The following is a 16509-nucleotide window of genomic DNA, read 5'->3' as shown; positions in this document are numbered from 1 at the left end:
AACAGCTGCTGTTCCCGCACTACACAGGCTCCCCAACTGTGTGTCTTCCTCCCCACTCATCTGCCACCAATGACCTTTCCATAGTTGATCCGCGCAGCACCTGGGCGACTGCGCGCGTCGGCGCAGGTTCCGCTACCTGAGCAAGCAATTTTTCTTGCCAATTCGGGGAAACCGGTATGCTATTGGGCCCTGTAGCTATTGTGCACAGGGCACCGCTACCGGATGCAATTCGCCTAGCCCGTTCGTCCCCGTCAACGGCGAGGCCTGCTCGTTTAAACGTCTAGGTGGGCTAGGCCGGGAACGAATCGGTGGAGTCTCTCGTTTGATAGTGGGAGCTCCATTCGTGTCGTAGGGCGAGGTACACGTGGAGATATAGTGTCCCACTCCTCCGCACCGACGACACATTTCTCCAGGGCGCCTAGTGGCCTCTCTTCTTGATGGGCAGGCCAGTGCTGAGTGCCCTCTACCCCGACACACGGAACATTCTAAAGTTCTGGTTTGCTCTCTGGTAGGAGGCGGGTGTTCCCGTATGGTCTCCCGCCTTTCACTCGTGCGCTTCTGGTGTTCGTGGTTCCCGTAAGTTGTTGGAATGTGCCGTAGTTCCCGCTGAGTACGTCGGTAGTACTTCAACGCTTCATCCCAGTTTCCCACTACGTCCCTCAGCTCCTCAGCGGCGTCCTCCCACTTTTCAAATCTCAAGTGTCCGCTCCTCGTCAGTTTCTCATAGATATCCACAGGTACATTAGCTAGATAATATGCCACCAACTCCCCCTGTGGCAGGGGTTCAGTGTGACAGATTATACTAGAGAAATCGGATGAATACTTCCCTGGGCATCCTTCCCATTTTATCTTAGCCAGTTGAACTAAGGTAGTCTCCTTAGCGGCCCTGCAGAATCTCCCTAGCAGGTTCCTTCTCACCTCGTTCCACTCATTTAGGTCCACATTGGTGTCGTATAGGTGGAATCCGAACGTTATGACTTCGCCAGTGAGATACTTGCGCACCTCATATCCCCATCGTTCCCGGGGTATGCCGAAGTCTCTAAAATTTAATTCGAAGTTCCTATGGCAGTTTAGCATACTAGATCCACCTTCAAACGGTATCTGGAGGACTGGTCGGAAGAAGGGATCACCCCTGCAAGCTCTCGTGTCATAGTAATCGTTTCTCGCTGTCTGTAATGGAGAGTCGGAATCAGAATTTAAAGCTATTCTCTGTATGTATGTTTTTTCTCGGGCCCTAGTTCCATCATAGGGGCGCGCCCCACAACCTTGTCTCTGCCCCTCTGGCGGATCTCGATCCCCCCCCATCATTGAATCTGCCCCCAGACGGTAGTGGTCGTAGCCCAAATTTTCGAATTGGCGTCCCCGAGTTTACAAGGTAAACAAACTGACGAAAAAAGTGACAAAATTCCTAAAATTTCCCGGCACGGCCCCCAAATGTAACACACGGTGGCCGTCTACCGTGGCTACGTAGTCACCTCTATAGGCCTATAAGCCCCTGTATGAACTAGATCTACAAAACGCGTGTCCTATTACCTCAACTCTCAGTTATTCACAGGGAAAATCCCTAAATTACGGAACTTCCGAAGGAAGGATCGATCCAAATCGCCTTCCTTCATTGAGTGTCTGTTCCTCCCCGCCAGGTGCGGGTTTCACCCTGTCGTCCATCCCGGCACCGGGTGCTTCGGTCGGACCGCAGGCAAGGACCGACTCTTTCGGACTAACTCTGCTCCTGAATGTACCAATTTTTTTCAAATTCACAAAACCTCTATCCTTAATTGAATACACCGAGCCAGACATGACCCAACCATGTCACTTACCTTCTATGCGCCAGCGCGCATAGCTCTGCGACGGGGTGCTGCTACTCAGCCCCAGCACCAAATCAACTGCTACACCTCTAATATGCTTCTAAACCTGCTAATATTATCGAATTCCATCTATAGCTAACTTAGGTAACCTCAGGTCTCTCATAGGCTGCTGTGCTCACTCTCTATCTTACACGCTGGCTACCGCAACTGTGGACTATGTAGTGTCAAATGGTGCTTCCTCCACTACGAGTTCACGACTTCCCCTTCACTATGTAACGCATACTCGCTTTTCTGAATATTAAAAGCCCTATTTCGCGGATATGACAGTGTCTATTCCACACACATACTACCACCGCCGTCAGCTAACCCACAGGACCAACCACGCTACACCTCCCTAGGTACCCTGACCCTTGAACAATGGTAGTAGCTACTCCTTTCTTCTAAAAACTATCCTAATTTCTAATATTTAGCAATACCTTTGCCACTCTCAGACTTATACCGTCTTTACTCCACTCATGGGCTTATTTTAGTGTCGTGCACTACATGGAGGACTTGTACCGGAGGGACCTGGAGATCTTCCGCCTTCTGGGTTCCCTTTCCCTGTTGCACCATACGGTAATCCTACCGAAATGGCTCTCTTGTGTGCAGTTCTGGTGCTTTTAGCCCTATTGCAGCAGCGGCTGCTCCCGCATGCGCACAGCAGCGTCGTCATCGTCCACAGCAGGTCAACGTCGCCAGCAGCAGCGGCAATCCAGAGTAGCTTCTCTGAGTTTCTGAAGGGGCCCCTTCGACTGAACCTTGCCTACAGACTGCAGCAGCTGAAGAATCAGCAACACCACATCCAGCAGCCACAACCATTCCCGGCATACGTGCGACTTCGGTGTGCCGGTGCTGGAACACAGCCGAGAGCAATAACGGCATCCTATCCCTCAGCAACAGCAGCACTAAATGCAACTGCAACAAAGGTCGCCGCGCCCCAGTCTGATTTAGAACATTCAGCATCGACAACAGCAACACTTGGTACAAAAGCAACTGCAGCAGCAGCACCCGACCTGCCGTTTCGAATCGGACATGGCTATGACATGCACCGTTTGTCTACAAATCCCCAGACAGTCACAGGTTAGCTGTTTCGGTTTCCGTTCTTGCCATTTACATTGCAAGTAATAAGTGTTGAGCAAGTTTTTTATGCAATTCACAGTAGGTTTCTTTATTGTGCACAACACATGCAAGGCGGTTCATCCTTGTAGATATAGTGTCTAATGGAACTTTTGATATCATCCAACACTCATGTCCTTTCAGCTAGCAGGAGTCAGGGGTGCTAATCGTTCATTTATTTGAAGCAATATGAAATCTAAGCTTTGGCGTGGCAAATAATAGGTTTTGGTTATTAAAAGGGAACATATGGCTGCTGGTTACGGGGCTAAGGGTGCAAGAGAATTTTTCGGATCGAATTCGTACAATCAGCAGACGGTAGAATATCCTGTGGACGTACAGCAAGACATGAGACACTGTAACTATAGTTTTCAGGAAATATTAGGGTTAGCGAGAGAGGTGCCTGCCTACGATGTACGAACGCTTTAGCGCCTTTGTGAGTCGAACATTACACTTCTGCTACATATTTGATTCATGTTGGTGATATTACGTGAAGGGTGAATGTGAATCAAGGGACTGACAATTAATAGAGCTTTGTGTCGCATCTGATGTTTAGGCCCCCTGGTGCTCTCGGGAGTTTCCTTCGCCTCTGAGGCAACAGAAGCAGCAGCAGAAGCAACAACCGCTGATGGCGAACAACCACAGGCCATATTGGGGGCTGCAGCAGCGGTTTCTGCTGCTCTTCGGGGTGGACACCAGCTCCTTTCGGCTGCCTCATTAGGCATTAGGCGCTTGTTCAGACGGGCCATACACAGGACTAGCACTAGCAGCAACGACAACGGCGGCGGCGGAGGCTGCAGCAATGTTAGACTCGGTGTGATAGCCCACTCAGATGGCGACGTGGTGCTGCATGCTGCAGCAGACGCCATATTTGCCGCGTCGGGGGCTGCTGACATCGGACAGCATTTCCCTGACACAGCAGCTGAAAACAAAGGCCGAGACTCCAGAGATTTTGTCTCAGCAGCGGCAGCAGCGGCTGCTGCTGCCGGGTACACCGTAGCGCAGCTGGACGTAACCCTCCTCTTGCAGCGCCCCCGAATCGGTTGCAAGAAGCACCAGATGGTTGAAAACCTCGCAGCAGCCCTAGGTATCCACAGCAGCCAAGTTTCAATTAAGGCGAAGACGGGAGAAGGCATAGGGCCTGTGGGGCGCAGCGAGGCAGTAGAGTGTCACGCGGTGGTGCTGTTGCAGCGAATGGGGCTACGCACACCGCAGTAAGCAGCTTGCACTATGAGCAAAATACCACTGCTCTATCGATTGAACGGCGTGCTGCAGGAGCAGTCTAGTTCCTGTGGCTTTAGACGAAAAAGGAATCCCACGTTATCTGCTGTGACAGCTTAGGCGTTGCTGCTGCTCTTGGTGCTTGCGCTGCTGTGGCTGTTGGCGCTGCCTTGCTCAAGAAGTTGTGTGACGAGAAGGCATCCAGTAGCTGTAAGTGCGCGCAGCCTGTGCAAAATGGCTGTCATCGATGTGGTGTTATTTTGATCTGGTCATAATAACCCCGGCAAGTACAAAGGAGAAACGTTCGGGAATTGCTGCTGCAGTTGGCTTTCCCGAACGTTTCTACAGCAGCAGGTGCTGCTGCTGCAGCTGGCTTTCGACTTTCTGTACAGCGTTACTTTTCCCGTTGGTACAGTTGTCGTTATCCCATGTGTAGTTTTGACATATTTGAGGAAGCAAGCAGCTCAGCAGCGTAGGAAGATAACAGAAAATCAGGAAATCGGATTACATAGCTTTCGTTCGCCACGCCATCACTGCATCACAGCTAAGGCACCGAAGAATCAACATGTCCAAAGCGCGCCAGCAGCCCCCGCAACACTCCCGCGGGCACCTGCCGCTGTTGCGGTTCTGCAGTTTGAAAGTGCAGGCGGCTGGGTCTGCAGAGACAGGGTAGACAGCCCTCCCCACCGGCTGCCGCTGCCGCAGCCCGTTTTAGAGCCGCTCCAGGATCTGCATGCATCCTAGTGGAAAAAGTAGGGGCTGTCGAGGACCTGGTGAATGTCAAGTTGCCCCTTGGCTGGGGGTGGCGGGAGCTTCGCTGCTTGCTGGGGAAGTCTGAGTTTGACACTGTCGTAAAGAGACTGCAGGGGATTGTGCTGATAGAGGGCAACGAACTGCTGTCTAAGGGCAGTGGCCAGGGTGTCTATACATCCCGCGTGCGCCCAGTAGGAGTCGTGTACGGCGGCCATGTCGATGTGGCGGGTCCCTATACAATCCAAGGCCGTGAGCATCATGTGCGCAGCATCGAGACTATGAATGAAGTTGGGGGGGAAGCCCAGCCGCTGCTTAGATCTGCTGACGGGTGCACTGTCCCCCGAGACGTGCAACGTGTGGCGCTGCAGCGCGGAGCGGATCTGCTGCTGCTGCAAAGAGCGGTAGGGCTGTTCGCATAGCAATCCAACAGCCGGCACCTTCCAGGCCACGGGGACTCCTGCAGCTGTGCACACAGTCGAAACGGCGTCAAGCCACTTCTTTGTCCGCATCGCCCCGCGAAACAACTCCCCAATAGACTGCAGCACAACCCGTGACAAGAAACCACCCAACTCCCGCAACACTTCTGGGCGCACGCGCCCCCCCAACAGGTCCTCCAGCTGAGATAGCACCTGGTCCCTTGCACCGAGTGCTGTTACTCCATAGCACACCGTCATCACCGTTTGTTTGACTACAGACCGTTGCAGCACCAAGTGTTCCTCACACAAACGCGCCAGCTCCCGTCGCCTCTCCTGCTGCTGCGGGTGCTGACGCTGCAGCTCCTTGGCCAAGGGCTTCTGTTTTCGCACATTCCCTTTGATATGCTGATGATGATGGATCTGCGCCTCTGCACCGTCCGGTACATCCGGGGCAGCCGCAACAGCGACTCCTGTGGAGTCTGTGCAACCGCTGGCGATACGGTGTACATTCTGCTTGACCACCTGCAGTACGAGGGAGTAAACATCTTGAGGTGTCTCTGCCGGGACCAGATTTACAGCGGCTCCCCCTCGAAGGTCTCGATTGAGAGCTGCATAGTGCTGCAAGCCGTTGCATGTCCCGTCCAGGTGGACAGGCAGCTTGCTGCAGAATGCTGCAGGGTTCCCAGACTTGACAGCTGCTGCGATTTCCAAGACTGCAGCCAGTGCCTGCCACGGCTCTTCGGCTGCGCCCCAGAATTCCTTGTGCTGCAGCGGCTGCTCTGCCGCCGCGAGGATCTGCTGCATTTTAGTGTCTGTCCACCTGCGTCGATCTTCAAATGAAATTTTATTGTGGCCAAAAAGATTTGCCATGTGTATGCGCAGCCACCTCCAGCCGCTGTCCCCTAGCGGCCTGCTGCGAGCAAACCGCAGAAGGGCGCGGGAAACATCGTCGCCCATGTGGTTGAGGTGTGGGGGCAACGGGTAGCAGCGGCCTCTGAAGTCGATGTTGTGGGGGAAGTACAGGGCAGAGGATAAAGCAAAATTCACAGCGGTCTCCAGCTTCAACAAGAATGAAGGCCGCTCACTCTTCATGCGCGTTTCCTGTTGCAAGAGATGTCGCAGCAGCAACGATCGGCTCTCGCTACTGCTGGTGCTGCTAATCTTACCGGCGGTGCCGCCCTGTTGCTGCTGCTGCGCCTCGTGCTGCTGCAGCTGCTCAGCAATCGGCATGGAGTGACGAGATGGCATCTTGCCCAGGCCCTCTCCAGCTGCCCAGGCTGCCTGTAGCACCTTGAGCACCTCGTTGTTGATTTGCCAGGGGACAGAGCCCAGCAGGGAGACAGCAGTGCGAACGGTAGATGTGTCATACACCCGGAAGTCTTGACAGGCCTTTGCTCGAGGTCCCCAGCCCAAGTAGATTTCATTACCTTTATTGCTGCGGCCCCCCTTTTTCCCCCGGTTGCATCTGACGTGGCTATTGCTCTTCTTGCTGCAGTCCGCTTCTGCTCCAACAGATAATGCCAGGGGATCCGTGTTGCCTGGAACTTCCTCGGAGTCATGAACAGCGTCCGTAGATGCGAAGCTGCTGCTGTTGCTTCCAGGGTCCGTGTCAGAAACACTTCGCACGAAGGCTGTGCGCAACATAAGGTAGCCGCCGCTGCCATAGGAAGTCCACGGGGCTGGGGGGAGCAGCATGGGTACATGCTTGAGCATTAGCCAGAATGGAGAAGAGAGACGGTCTGTGGCTGTGCGGACAGTAGCAGCAGCAGCAGCAGCTGCTGCTGCTGCTGCTTCCGCGCCTCCGCTTACCTTGGAGGGCAGGGGACTCTGCGAAAGGCCGCTCGTCCGATTAGCTGGACAGCTAACAGCAGCAGAAGCAGCTGCAGCAGCTGCTGTCGCCGTGAGGGGCGGTGCTGGTGTTGTCGCCGTTGCTGTAACAGAACGCGAAGTAGCAGCAGCGGCAGCAGCAGCAGCGACCGCTGCTTCTTCAGGGCCCGTCCCCACAGCTGTCAAGCGGTCAAAGCAAAGCCGCCGCATTTCGATAACTCCAAATTTTTTGCGTCGTTTTGCGCAATACACAACTCGGTGGCGGAATGCCGGCAACTCAACCTGTACGCAAATACCCCAAACCGTAAAACTCTAAGAGTTAATGTCCAGCAGAAAGACGTAAAGTAGGTGAAGCCGCCTATTCGCTGCTCCACATCATCCGCGTCTACCTAGCTTTCGATGGTACACCCTAAACACTCAAGCCTAATGCCTTGACCAAAACCCTAAACGTTACCGCTTGGATGGCTCCCGACCTTGTCGTGTCCGTGGCGAGATTTGTAGGCTACAAGGTGCTGCAGCTCCTTTGCTGCTCTCCCGCCGAAACGCACATAAATCCCAGATGGTGCAGCTCCATCGGCTGCTGCCTCCGCGGCAATTGCAGCTTCCTCTTCTGCAGCAGCAGCAGCAGCAGCAGCAGCAGCTTCTTTCGCAGCAACAATGTCTTCGGCTGATTCAGGGAGAGCACCTGCCACTGCTGCTGCTTGCGTTTGTGTTGCTGTTAGCAGCTGCTTCTCCCCCAGGTACTGCTGCTGCTGTTTCTGCTTCTCGTTTTCCTGCTTGCGGCGTCTGCTAAGGAGTATGCGTTGCTGCTCCGCACGGTGTTGCTGCAGCTCTATGGAGAGCTCCTCCTTTGCTGCAGCGTAAGGAGCCTCAATCATGGCATGCTTCAGCAGCAGCTGCAGCAGCAGCCCCCCTACAGCCAGACGCTTTCTGGAGGACCACCTGGGAAGCAACACCGGTGTCGCTGCTGCCGCCTGTGTTGCAGTACCAGCAACGCTGCTGCTGCGTTGCTGCCGTTTCTGCTGCTGCTTGCGCAGCGGCAAATAGCACTGGCCTAACTGGTATTGCTGCTGTTGCCCTTCAAGAAATGCAGCTGCCACCTCTGTATGAACTGCATCCCCAATAGCCATTGCGACTTGCGTTACGAGGGCTTGGCGCTGTTGCAGCTCCGGCCCTCCAGATATCGAAGCAGCAGCAGCTGCAGCAGCGGCTGCGGCTCCTGCACAAGAAGAAGCAGCACATTCCCGGCCCCTACTGGTTGGCCCCGTAGGTGCGGTGGCACGCGGCAGCAGCACCTGCTGCAGCACCGTGCGCGCAGTGATGACAGCTAGCAAGACGGGGTCGAGCTGCTGTGGAAGGCAGGCGTCGTGGCCCTCTAGATCACTCGCAGCAACAGCAACAGCAGTTGCTGCTGCGGTTGCAGAACCAGTCGAAGGTGGTGCATCTGTACCAACTGGAGCAGCAACAGCGGCTTCTGCAGCAACTCGTCGCTGCCGCTGCTGCAGGGACGCTATGGGCTTGGCCATGTCGTGCACCCAGGGGACCCACAGCCTCTTCGCAGGCCCAGAGTCCCCCCCCCTGCCTGTTGCTGCCAACTGCTGCAGCTGCTGTTGCACCTCTGCAGTCAGGCGCCTCCATATACATCCCTCTATTATGACTTGCCTCCTCTGTAGTACACTCAAGGGCTCATCTACAGACGAGCGAGAAGGTAACAGATCCTCCTGCAGCTCCTCTTGCTGCTGTTGCTGCTGCGCTTGCGGCTGCTGTTGCTGCTGATGTTGTTGCTGCTGCTGCTGTTGCGGTTGCGGCTGCTGCGGAAGGTTCGATGGCAGGTCTTGCTGCGCCCATCTGAGAGGAATAGGGTACGGGTTCGCGCCGTAGGCAGCTTCCTTTTGCTGCTGCAGCCACTCCGTATTCAGCAGCAACGGTCGCAGCGGTTTCTTTCGCTCCGTCTTTCGAGGCTGCCGCTGCTCTCCAGGCAGCTGCGCTGCCTGGAGATGTCTGAACAGCTCCTCTTTGGGAACGTCCGCAAGCAGCAACCCCTGTTGCATGGCTTCGAGCTCGAGCGCATGCAGACACAGCAACACGCTGGCCGAAAGTCCAGCAGCAGGGGGAGTAGCAGTAGCAGCACTTTCTCCTGCCGCTCCTGTTTCTGCTGTCAAACTCGCAGCAGGGTCCTTCGACACGCCAAGCAGCCTCATATACACCTGGCGCAACTGTGCACTGCCCATTTGCCGTAGCTCATTCAGGCCTTTGAGTGCGGATGGAGCATCTGCTGCTGCTCCTGCTGGCGCTGATTGTGCCGTTTCTCCCGCCCTGACTTCTGCTGCTGTTGTTTCCAGATGCTCGTGTGGTAATGCCGCCGTTGTTGCCTCAAGCACTGCTTCTGCAGCGTCTGTATGGGCCACTGAGCCTGCTGATGGGACGTTACCTGGGCTGCAATTAGCGTCAGGCTGCGTGCTTTGCTGATGTTGCTGAAGTCGCGGTTGCTCTTGTAACTGCTGCCGCTGTTGCTGATGCACGTTGAACGGTGGCTGAGGAAGTTCCAGTAGGAATCGCTCGAGAGAAGCCTCTTCCTGCCACTGCCAAGGATGCTGGTGCCGATACTTCTGGCCATTCGGATGTTGTTGTTGCTGTTGCGGTTGCTGTTGCTGTTGCTTTTGCACGGTTGATACTGCGATGTGCCCTGCTCGCAAATCCCCACTTCTCGGCGGCTCAGGATGCTGCCAGTGCGAAAACGCAGGATCATGCAGGTAATGCTGCTTCAGCTGACACTGCTGCAGCTGATTCGGCTGCTGCTGCTGATGCTGCTGCAGCAGCTGCTGCTGCTGCAAATGTTGTTCTTGTTCTGTGTACGGTAGCCGCCGTAGTAGTTGCTGTCCTCGTCGAGGTAAATCAAAGTCATGTTTTGGACTCCTCCAACAAGCAGCGTTGGCAGAAAAAGGGAAATCGTTATCTCCGGTATAGGTTTGTTGTTGATGCTGCTGCAGATGCGAATGGTGTTGCTGATCCCTATGCTGCAGAGCAGCTGCAGCGGCAACCGAACTGGCTGCTCTCGAGGAGGCAATGCGCTTCTGAAGGTGGAAACGTGGGTAATCCACTGGAAGCAGCTGGTGCAGCAGCAGCTGCCGCTGCCGCCGCACTGAAGAGTGCAGCAACACATGCTGCGTCATGGGTAGGCAGGGATTCCCACCGGAGGAAGCCGCAGCAGCTGCTGCAGCCGCCGCTGTTGTTGCTACATCAGCTCGTGCATGTGGAGTGATCCTCTGCAGCAGGGACATGGCCTATGTCAAACCCTTTCCCGCGCAGCAGCAGCAGCTGCTGCTGCTGTTGCCGTCGCAGCTGCTCCAGATGCTGAAGTGTATCGCGATACCGCCAGTTGCCCGGATGTAAAATCTGGATGGGTTTCCTAAGGCATTAGAGGCAGAAGCAGAATTATTTGAGGAAGATCTGCGATTGAGGAGCAATCAACCTCAGTGATGCCCCAGTTGATGGCATCGCCTGCTGTCGGCGATGCTGTTGCTGCAGTTTCACACTGGCAACATATACACCACAAAAAGCTATCCACGACACAAATAAAAAACTAAAACCCATTAGAAGTTTTGTTGTTGCTGCTTCCGTTGCAGGTTCCTGTGTTCCTGAGGCCAAGGGGCCCCCAGTAAGTCCTGGGGGGCCCCACATATTGTTCTTCCGTCTCCTCTCCCTGTTGCTTCCCGTCTATGGCACTATTAGTTTCGCCGTAGTATGACAAGGACGTCTGCACTGAAGTTGTTGAGACACTCCTGTAGCTGCTGCTGCAGTGTGCTCCTACAGAACGTGCGTCGGCCCAGATTGTCCCTTGAAGCCTGTGACCTTCGAGGGCCCCCTAGCGCCTCGCAAACACACCCAACTTTCCACATGACAGATGGTTGCCCTGTAGGATCACGTGAAGCGCTTGAAAAGGGGGAAGCCCAGTAGTGGCACAAGCGACAGCTGCAGCATGCGACAACATCAACAACCACAGTAACGACGGCGACAGCGCCTCAAAGAACGGCGGGTGTGGGCAGGACCAGTTCCAGAAGCAGCAGTAGAGGTACTATTGTGCGGTATCAGCAGAAAGACAAGCAGATGCTCCAGGACCTTGTTTGTCCCTACAAGGATGGCGACGCAGATGGCAGCCAGCTTCCCACCGGTAGTGTCTTGTCGCCCTTCTACTGCTGTTAGATGTCCTGCTGCAGCAGCGCGAATATGTTTAATGGTGGATTCGTTTGTATACACCTCAAGGTATTGGGGCTCCGGGGGCCTCAGGAATCGAATTACAAGCTTCAACCCGCTGCAGCAAGCATTACGCACCACGAGTGCAGCAGCAGTTGCTGCATCAGCAGCCGCTGCAGCAGTATCTGTTGCGGCGGAATCTGCTGGTGCTGCACAACTATCATGGGGTGACGTATGCGCTGTTGTCAGTTGCAGCAACTGCGTTGCCAGTCGACAGTTTCTGCAACGGCAGGACCTGCAGCAGCGAATGCCGCAGCAGTGCCTTCAGCAGAAGCAGCATCCAGGGCAGCAGCAACAGCGGCGGTTCGCCAAGATAGTGCGGTGGGACCCAGACACCCCACTGGTCTACGGTCTAGAGACGTTTCGGGAAGCGGAGGACTTCTTCAAGGCATGCGAGCAGCACAAAGGTGCGCTGGTTCTGCCATTGCTGCTGCTTGTCAAGCTGATGTAGATGCTCATAGTCCTGCGGATGCTTTCCTTACTGCTCCGGTGTTAATTACCTCGCTGACGCGGCTGTCTTTGTGGCGGATGATGCTGGTGCTGTTGCCTCCTCACGTCTTCTGGCGCACTCACCGACTGGGTGTAGAAAATCTTTCTCGTTGATGCTTATCAAAGTGGAGTTGCTACTGGCGTCGCAGCCTCTATATTGCTGCTGACAGCGCAGATGTAGTAGCTGTTGCCGGTGTTGTTGCCGTTGCTGCTTAAGGAAAGATGAAGCGGAGGGATTGGATGGCTGCCTTGTCTTTGGTGTCTACTCGGCGTCGACTGGACTTTCGCAGCCCGTCATTCAGGGCCTTTGTTGCTGCTGCTCTGCAGCAGCAGGAGTTGCTACAGGCGCCACACATACACCTCACGATTCACCGGTGAGAGGTGATGCAACAGTAGCGACGGAAAAATACGACGACCCAAGTGACTTCTCCTGCAGGACGGCCAGTGTGCCACACTGCTGCTGTTGTTGCTGCTGCTGTTGCTGCTGCTGTGCTGCTGTGTATAGGCTTGGAGTAGTTGGGTATGGCCCCGCTCTTTGGCAACTGGCGCTTCACCTGCAGCCACTGCTGCAGCAGCAGCAACTAAGCAGCAAGCAACTCGCTGTATGTGCGTGGGGCATGGCGAAGAATGTGGTGACATCCCCGCCCTTGTGGGACCTCATTGGTGCGCAGGCGGAACCCCTAAACTCTTAACACTACCACTTTAACTTCAACTGCTGGGTCGTACAGCCTAGATAGGAAATGCCTTGCTTGGGTGTTTCTTGATTGATTTGTTCCGGCATTTGGTGAGAGGGTATAGGGCTTACGGCTTGGCAGGTATGGTTTCGGGTGAGTGATCAAGTGTTTCGGGTTAAAGGTTAAGTGTGGGACTGCAGGAGCAGAGGCACTTCGACTGGCGAGAGGACTCTGCCTGACGGACCTGTCGATGATTCTGTGGGCATTTGCCCGTGTAGAGGTACGTGGACCCTAAACCGTTAGTGCTAAACAACAAGGTCGCGTACAGGCCATTATAGCTGGATACCATGCCCCCGGGAAGGCAGCAAACCCATGGTGCACCTCAGCAGCAACGAGCGGAACACTTCAGCTGAGTCACCTCACGAGCACGCACAGTTTCTCTACATGTTTCTACTTATGTCTTGAGCACGAAGGTCAGTTTCAAGCCGACGGCGGCTGTACTGAGGAACGGTTGCCTTCGCTACAAGGACACAGGCGAAGGCAACAGCAAAAGGGTCAGCAGACTCTGCTGCTGCTCCTGCTTCTCCGAATGTCTCTGCAGCGCCTAAAACCCTCTGAGATTTTGGTTCTCAAAGAGGAGGTTCTCAACCGCCTTGGCACCTTCGTTAGAAAAACGCTTGCTGCAGCAGCTACGCCAGACTTGGGGGCGGCAGCCGCAGTAGCAACTGCCGCTACTGCTGCTGCTGCTGCTCCTCCAGCTGCTGCTCAGCTGACGCAGCGACATGAAGATGGATCCCAGCGTCTGGGAGTGACGACGCATGCAAAGGCAATAACGAGTGAACTGGGTGACGCTGCTGGTGCTGCAGTTGCAGTGACAGCGCACGACCTGTGCATGCTAATACGATCATTTGCCGATCTCACTCCCGGCGACTCTGCCCTGATCATTCGTCTACTGTACACCCTCCTTCTGGTCTGCCGCGTTCCGGCTTCAGTCCAGGCAGCAGCAGCGGCAGCAGCAGACACAGCGAGTGCAGCAACAGGAGAAGAAGGACAACTCAGGGAGGTGGAAGCCTCTGCTGCCTTTGGTGCTTCAGCCCCACTAACTGCTCAGGTACGTGAGACGAGGCAAGCTGGTCGCCAACCAACTGCTGGCTAGCTGCTGGATAGCTTGTAATTAGCTGATGACTAGCTGCTCGCCAGCTCCTAAGTATTTTCTGGCTCGCCTCGGTAGCGCCGGCTGAATCATGCGTTTGGCGAGTTATCGACCGGTAGGTGATGTCGTTTGTGTGTCAGGGTCTCACTGCTGTTTGGACAGCTTTGAAAGACGCAAAAATCACAGAGGTCTTTTCTCTGCCTCAGCACAAGAGACCGTGCAGCAGCAGCAGCAGCAGTAGCAGCAGCAGACACCGCGCCTATCTGCCGTTTAGAGAGACTGTCCCTCTCGATTGTCTGCCTCTGCTTCTCCCTATCCTGAAGCCAGCCCAAGTGTTTCCACGAGTAGACCCACAGGCAGCGTTATCTGAAACGATGCCACCAGCGACCAGGGTAGAAGCACGAGCAGCGCCACAAGGAGTAGCAACTGATGTTCCGCATGCTACACGAATAGAAGCTGTTGGACCTACCACAGCACGGGCCTTGGATTCGGCAGGGACGGAGCCCCATCCTTACGCTGTTGCGGCATCCTCTACACCAGCAGCAACGGCCGCTGCTGTAGAGGAGGGGCTTAGGAGCAACGCGCTGCTGCACAGCGCCTGTACGGACGTCCTGCTGGAGGTGTTGTGTGAGGAAACGCGCGCACTGCGCCTTGACCACACCACCAACACCAGCATGGTTGCCTCCTTGGCGGAGGCTCTGGCTGACATGCAGGTGAATTCCAAAGCGAAAACCCTTCTCTCCATATTGGTACCCTTAGCATTCAGGATGATCCATTTGCATGCGTTTCCCCGTGGGACATAGCAAGGAGGGAGAAACTGGCAAGCAGAACTGTACAAAGGAACACAATGCTGGGGTCGTGTGTGATGCTGCAGCTTGTTGACCCCCGCTTGGTGTACCAGCTGGTGCTCTTTGCACACCAACGGGGGGCTGCGCAGTTTCAGGGAGAGCAGTTGCTCAAGGTCCTTGAGGCTTTCGAAGGCTGTCAAATCGCTGACAGCAAGGCGTGGGCCAGACTCGGTCAGCCCTTTCACAGCTTCATATGAATCGCTCCCTTTATGAGGTTGTTGTTACTGTTGCTGCTGGTGCTACGCATGCTGCGCATCATGTTGCTGATGGAAGCACTGCCGCTGCAGGTGCTGGTGCTGCAGTTGCCGCTGTAACCGATTGGAATTTTGCTTCTTCACCATTGCTTGCTGACCATGCATCCCTCCTGCACGCAGTGCTGTTGTGGTTGCTGCGGGTGTGTGTACATCGTAGCGCACCGAGCACAAGACGTGGTAGCGGACTTGGATTTGAAGGGACTGAAGAGACTGAGACAGCTGGCGAGGCGTTCAGGATACAGCAACGCGAGGCTGGAAGGAGTTTTTGACCACTTCGAAGCCCTCAAGGAAGGTGTCCAGCGCTGCGGTCCCCTCTAGCACCTCGTTGGGCAGCCCCCGGCCTTCTTGCTGGGGTTTACACATGTAGGTTGTCCTAGACTCGCTCGGGAATCTCCTCATCGACCCTCCACAGAGACGCCCCCACAGGGTATAGCGGCAAGGACTATTTTCTTCCTTACCATGTAGCGTTTAGAGCAGCTGCATGGTTCCCACGTGTTGTAGACCTCATGTATAGCAGGCTGTAGAGATTGCTCTTTGGGGCGGGGGGGATAAAAGGTTCTTGTGTGGAATCGTTTCACATTAGTTAGAGTGATGCGATGCTTGGAACGCATTGGCATCAAGCCCGTGCAATATAGTTTGATATACCGCCGCAAAGCTTGCAGTCCTGATGTTAGGCTGCGGGTCCTGACTCGCAGTTGCCTCCGTAAGTAGGATACACTTAAAATAGTTACTCTCTTGCTTCATGATTTGAAGATTGCAAACAAAATGTGGAGACCCCAACTTGCTGTTGTCCTCCAGCGAATTAGGGAATTAGTGCAAGATAAACCCTGGCGGGTTGCTGGGAGTGACACTGTGAGGTGGGGCAAAGCGTCTGGCGGGAATTAACGCAGAGACTGGACCAACAAACTGCTGCAAACTTTCCACCAAAGGCTGCCCTTCAAGCAGTCACAGCTGCAGAGCTGTTCTACCTCTTTTCGGCCTTGGTGTTCAGTATTCAGAGTTGCCAACTTGTCGGGGTTTAAAGCTCCTACAGTTTGCGAAGTTCGGCAGCACCCCGAGTATACTTAGAAAACAACACCAGACACAGGCATGCACAAAAGGCATTAAACAGTGACTCCGGATATACCGAAAACACGAAACCTCAATATCCCATTCCTACTACTCATACTCTGCAGCTCCAGGCCCGAAAACGGGAACTCTCACTTCAGTGTAGCTCCACAACCATACAACTTCAAGAGCATCGTTAAGCATGCAACTGAACAAACCAGGAAATTGCACAGGGGCATTGTTGCTTCCGTCTAACTGCAACGCAGTGGGGGCGAGGGCGCGGCTCGGACACTGAAGAGTACTACGTACACGTATTGGGTATAGGGAACCCCGTAGAGGAATGTATGCTTCATTTGCTAATACAAATGTTCCAAATTCTAATTTTTTGCCAGTAGCGGGAGATCACGGATCAGAAATCCGCCGTCAGTCTTGGTGTCTGACCGCCATAACCATTGGTGCATTTGAGTGCTGATGCTCAAGCAGGGGCCTGCTATTCTCCTGCAAATCAAAGCTCAAATATATAAAGCTTTCAAGTATAAGCAGTCTTGTTTTGAAGCTGCGATAAACCTATCTCCCGAAGAAAGTTATAAGCAGCGAAGGTGGGCCGGGCGGGGCC

General features: G+C 54.6%; 4 protein-coding genes across 4 annotated transcripts; 2 read left to right on the top strand and 2 right to left on the bottom strand.

Moving 5' to 3' along the window:
- Positions 1–272: 272 nt before the first annotated feature.
- EMWEY_00041470 (hypothetical protein) lies at positions 273–1077 on the bottom strand (the record flags this gene model as incomplete). The annotated part of the gene is made up of 3 exons (XM_013482672.1): positions 273–463; positions 549–771; positions 919–1077. 3 exons carry the CDS (start codon positions 1075–1077, stop codon positions 273–275), a joined length of 573 nt encoding a protein of 190 aa, XP_013338126.1.
- A 1357-nt stretch (positions 1078–2434) lies between these two features.
- Positions 2435–4175, top strand: EMWEY_00041460 (2C-methyl-D-erythritol 2,4-cyclodiphosphate synthase domain-containing protein, putative; the record flags this gene model as incomplete). The annotated part of the gene is made up of 2 exons (XM_013482671.1): positions 2435–2924; positions 3514–4175. 2 exons carry the CDS (start codon positions 2435–2437, stop codon positions 4173–4175), a joined length of 1152 nt encoding a protein of 383 aa, XP_013338125.1.
- A 743-nt stretch (positions 4176–4918) lies between these two features.
- Positions 4919–10455, bottom strand: EMWEY_00041450 (DNA-dependent RNA polymerase, putative; the record flags this gene model as incomplete). The annotated part of the gene is made up of 2 exons (XM_013482670.1): positions 4919–7456; positions 7648–10455. 2 exons carry the CDS (start codon positions 10453–10455, stop codon positions 4919–4921), a joined length of 5346 nt encoding a protein of 1781 aa, XP_013338124.1.
- A 946-nt stretch (positions 10456–11401) lies between these two features.
- Positions 11402–15164, top strand: EMWEY_00041440 (hypothetical protein, conserved; the record flags this gene model as incomplete). The annotated part of the gene is made up of 9 exons (XM_013482669.1): positions 11402–11437; positions 11661–11835; positions 12135–12291; positions 12423–12549; positions 12773–12871; positions 13193–13702; positions 13885–14457; positions 14619–14763; positions 15004–15164. 9 exons carry the CDS (start codon positions 11402–11404, stop codon positions 15162–15164), a joined length of 1983 nt encoding a protein of 660 aa, XP_013338123.1.
- Between the last annotated feature and the right edge of the window lie 1345 nt (positions 15165–16509).

This window comes from Eimeria maxima, genomic scaffold (genome assembly GCF_000499605.1).
Source record: "Eimeria maxima Weybridge genomic scaffold, Emw_scaff707, whole genome shotgun sequence".
In the NCBI taxonomy this organism is placed as follows: Eukaryota; Apicomplexa; class Conoidasida; order Eucoccidiorida; family Eimeriidae; genus Eimeria; species Eimeria maxima.
Note: the sequence above shows the minus strand (reverse complement) of the source record. Positions and strands in the feature narration are given on the sequence as shown.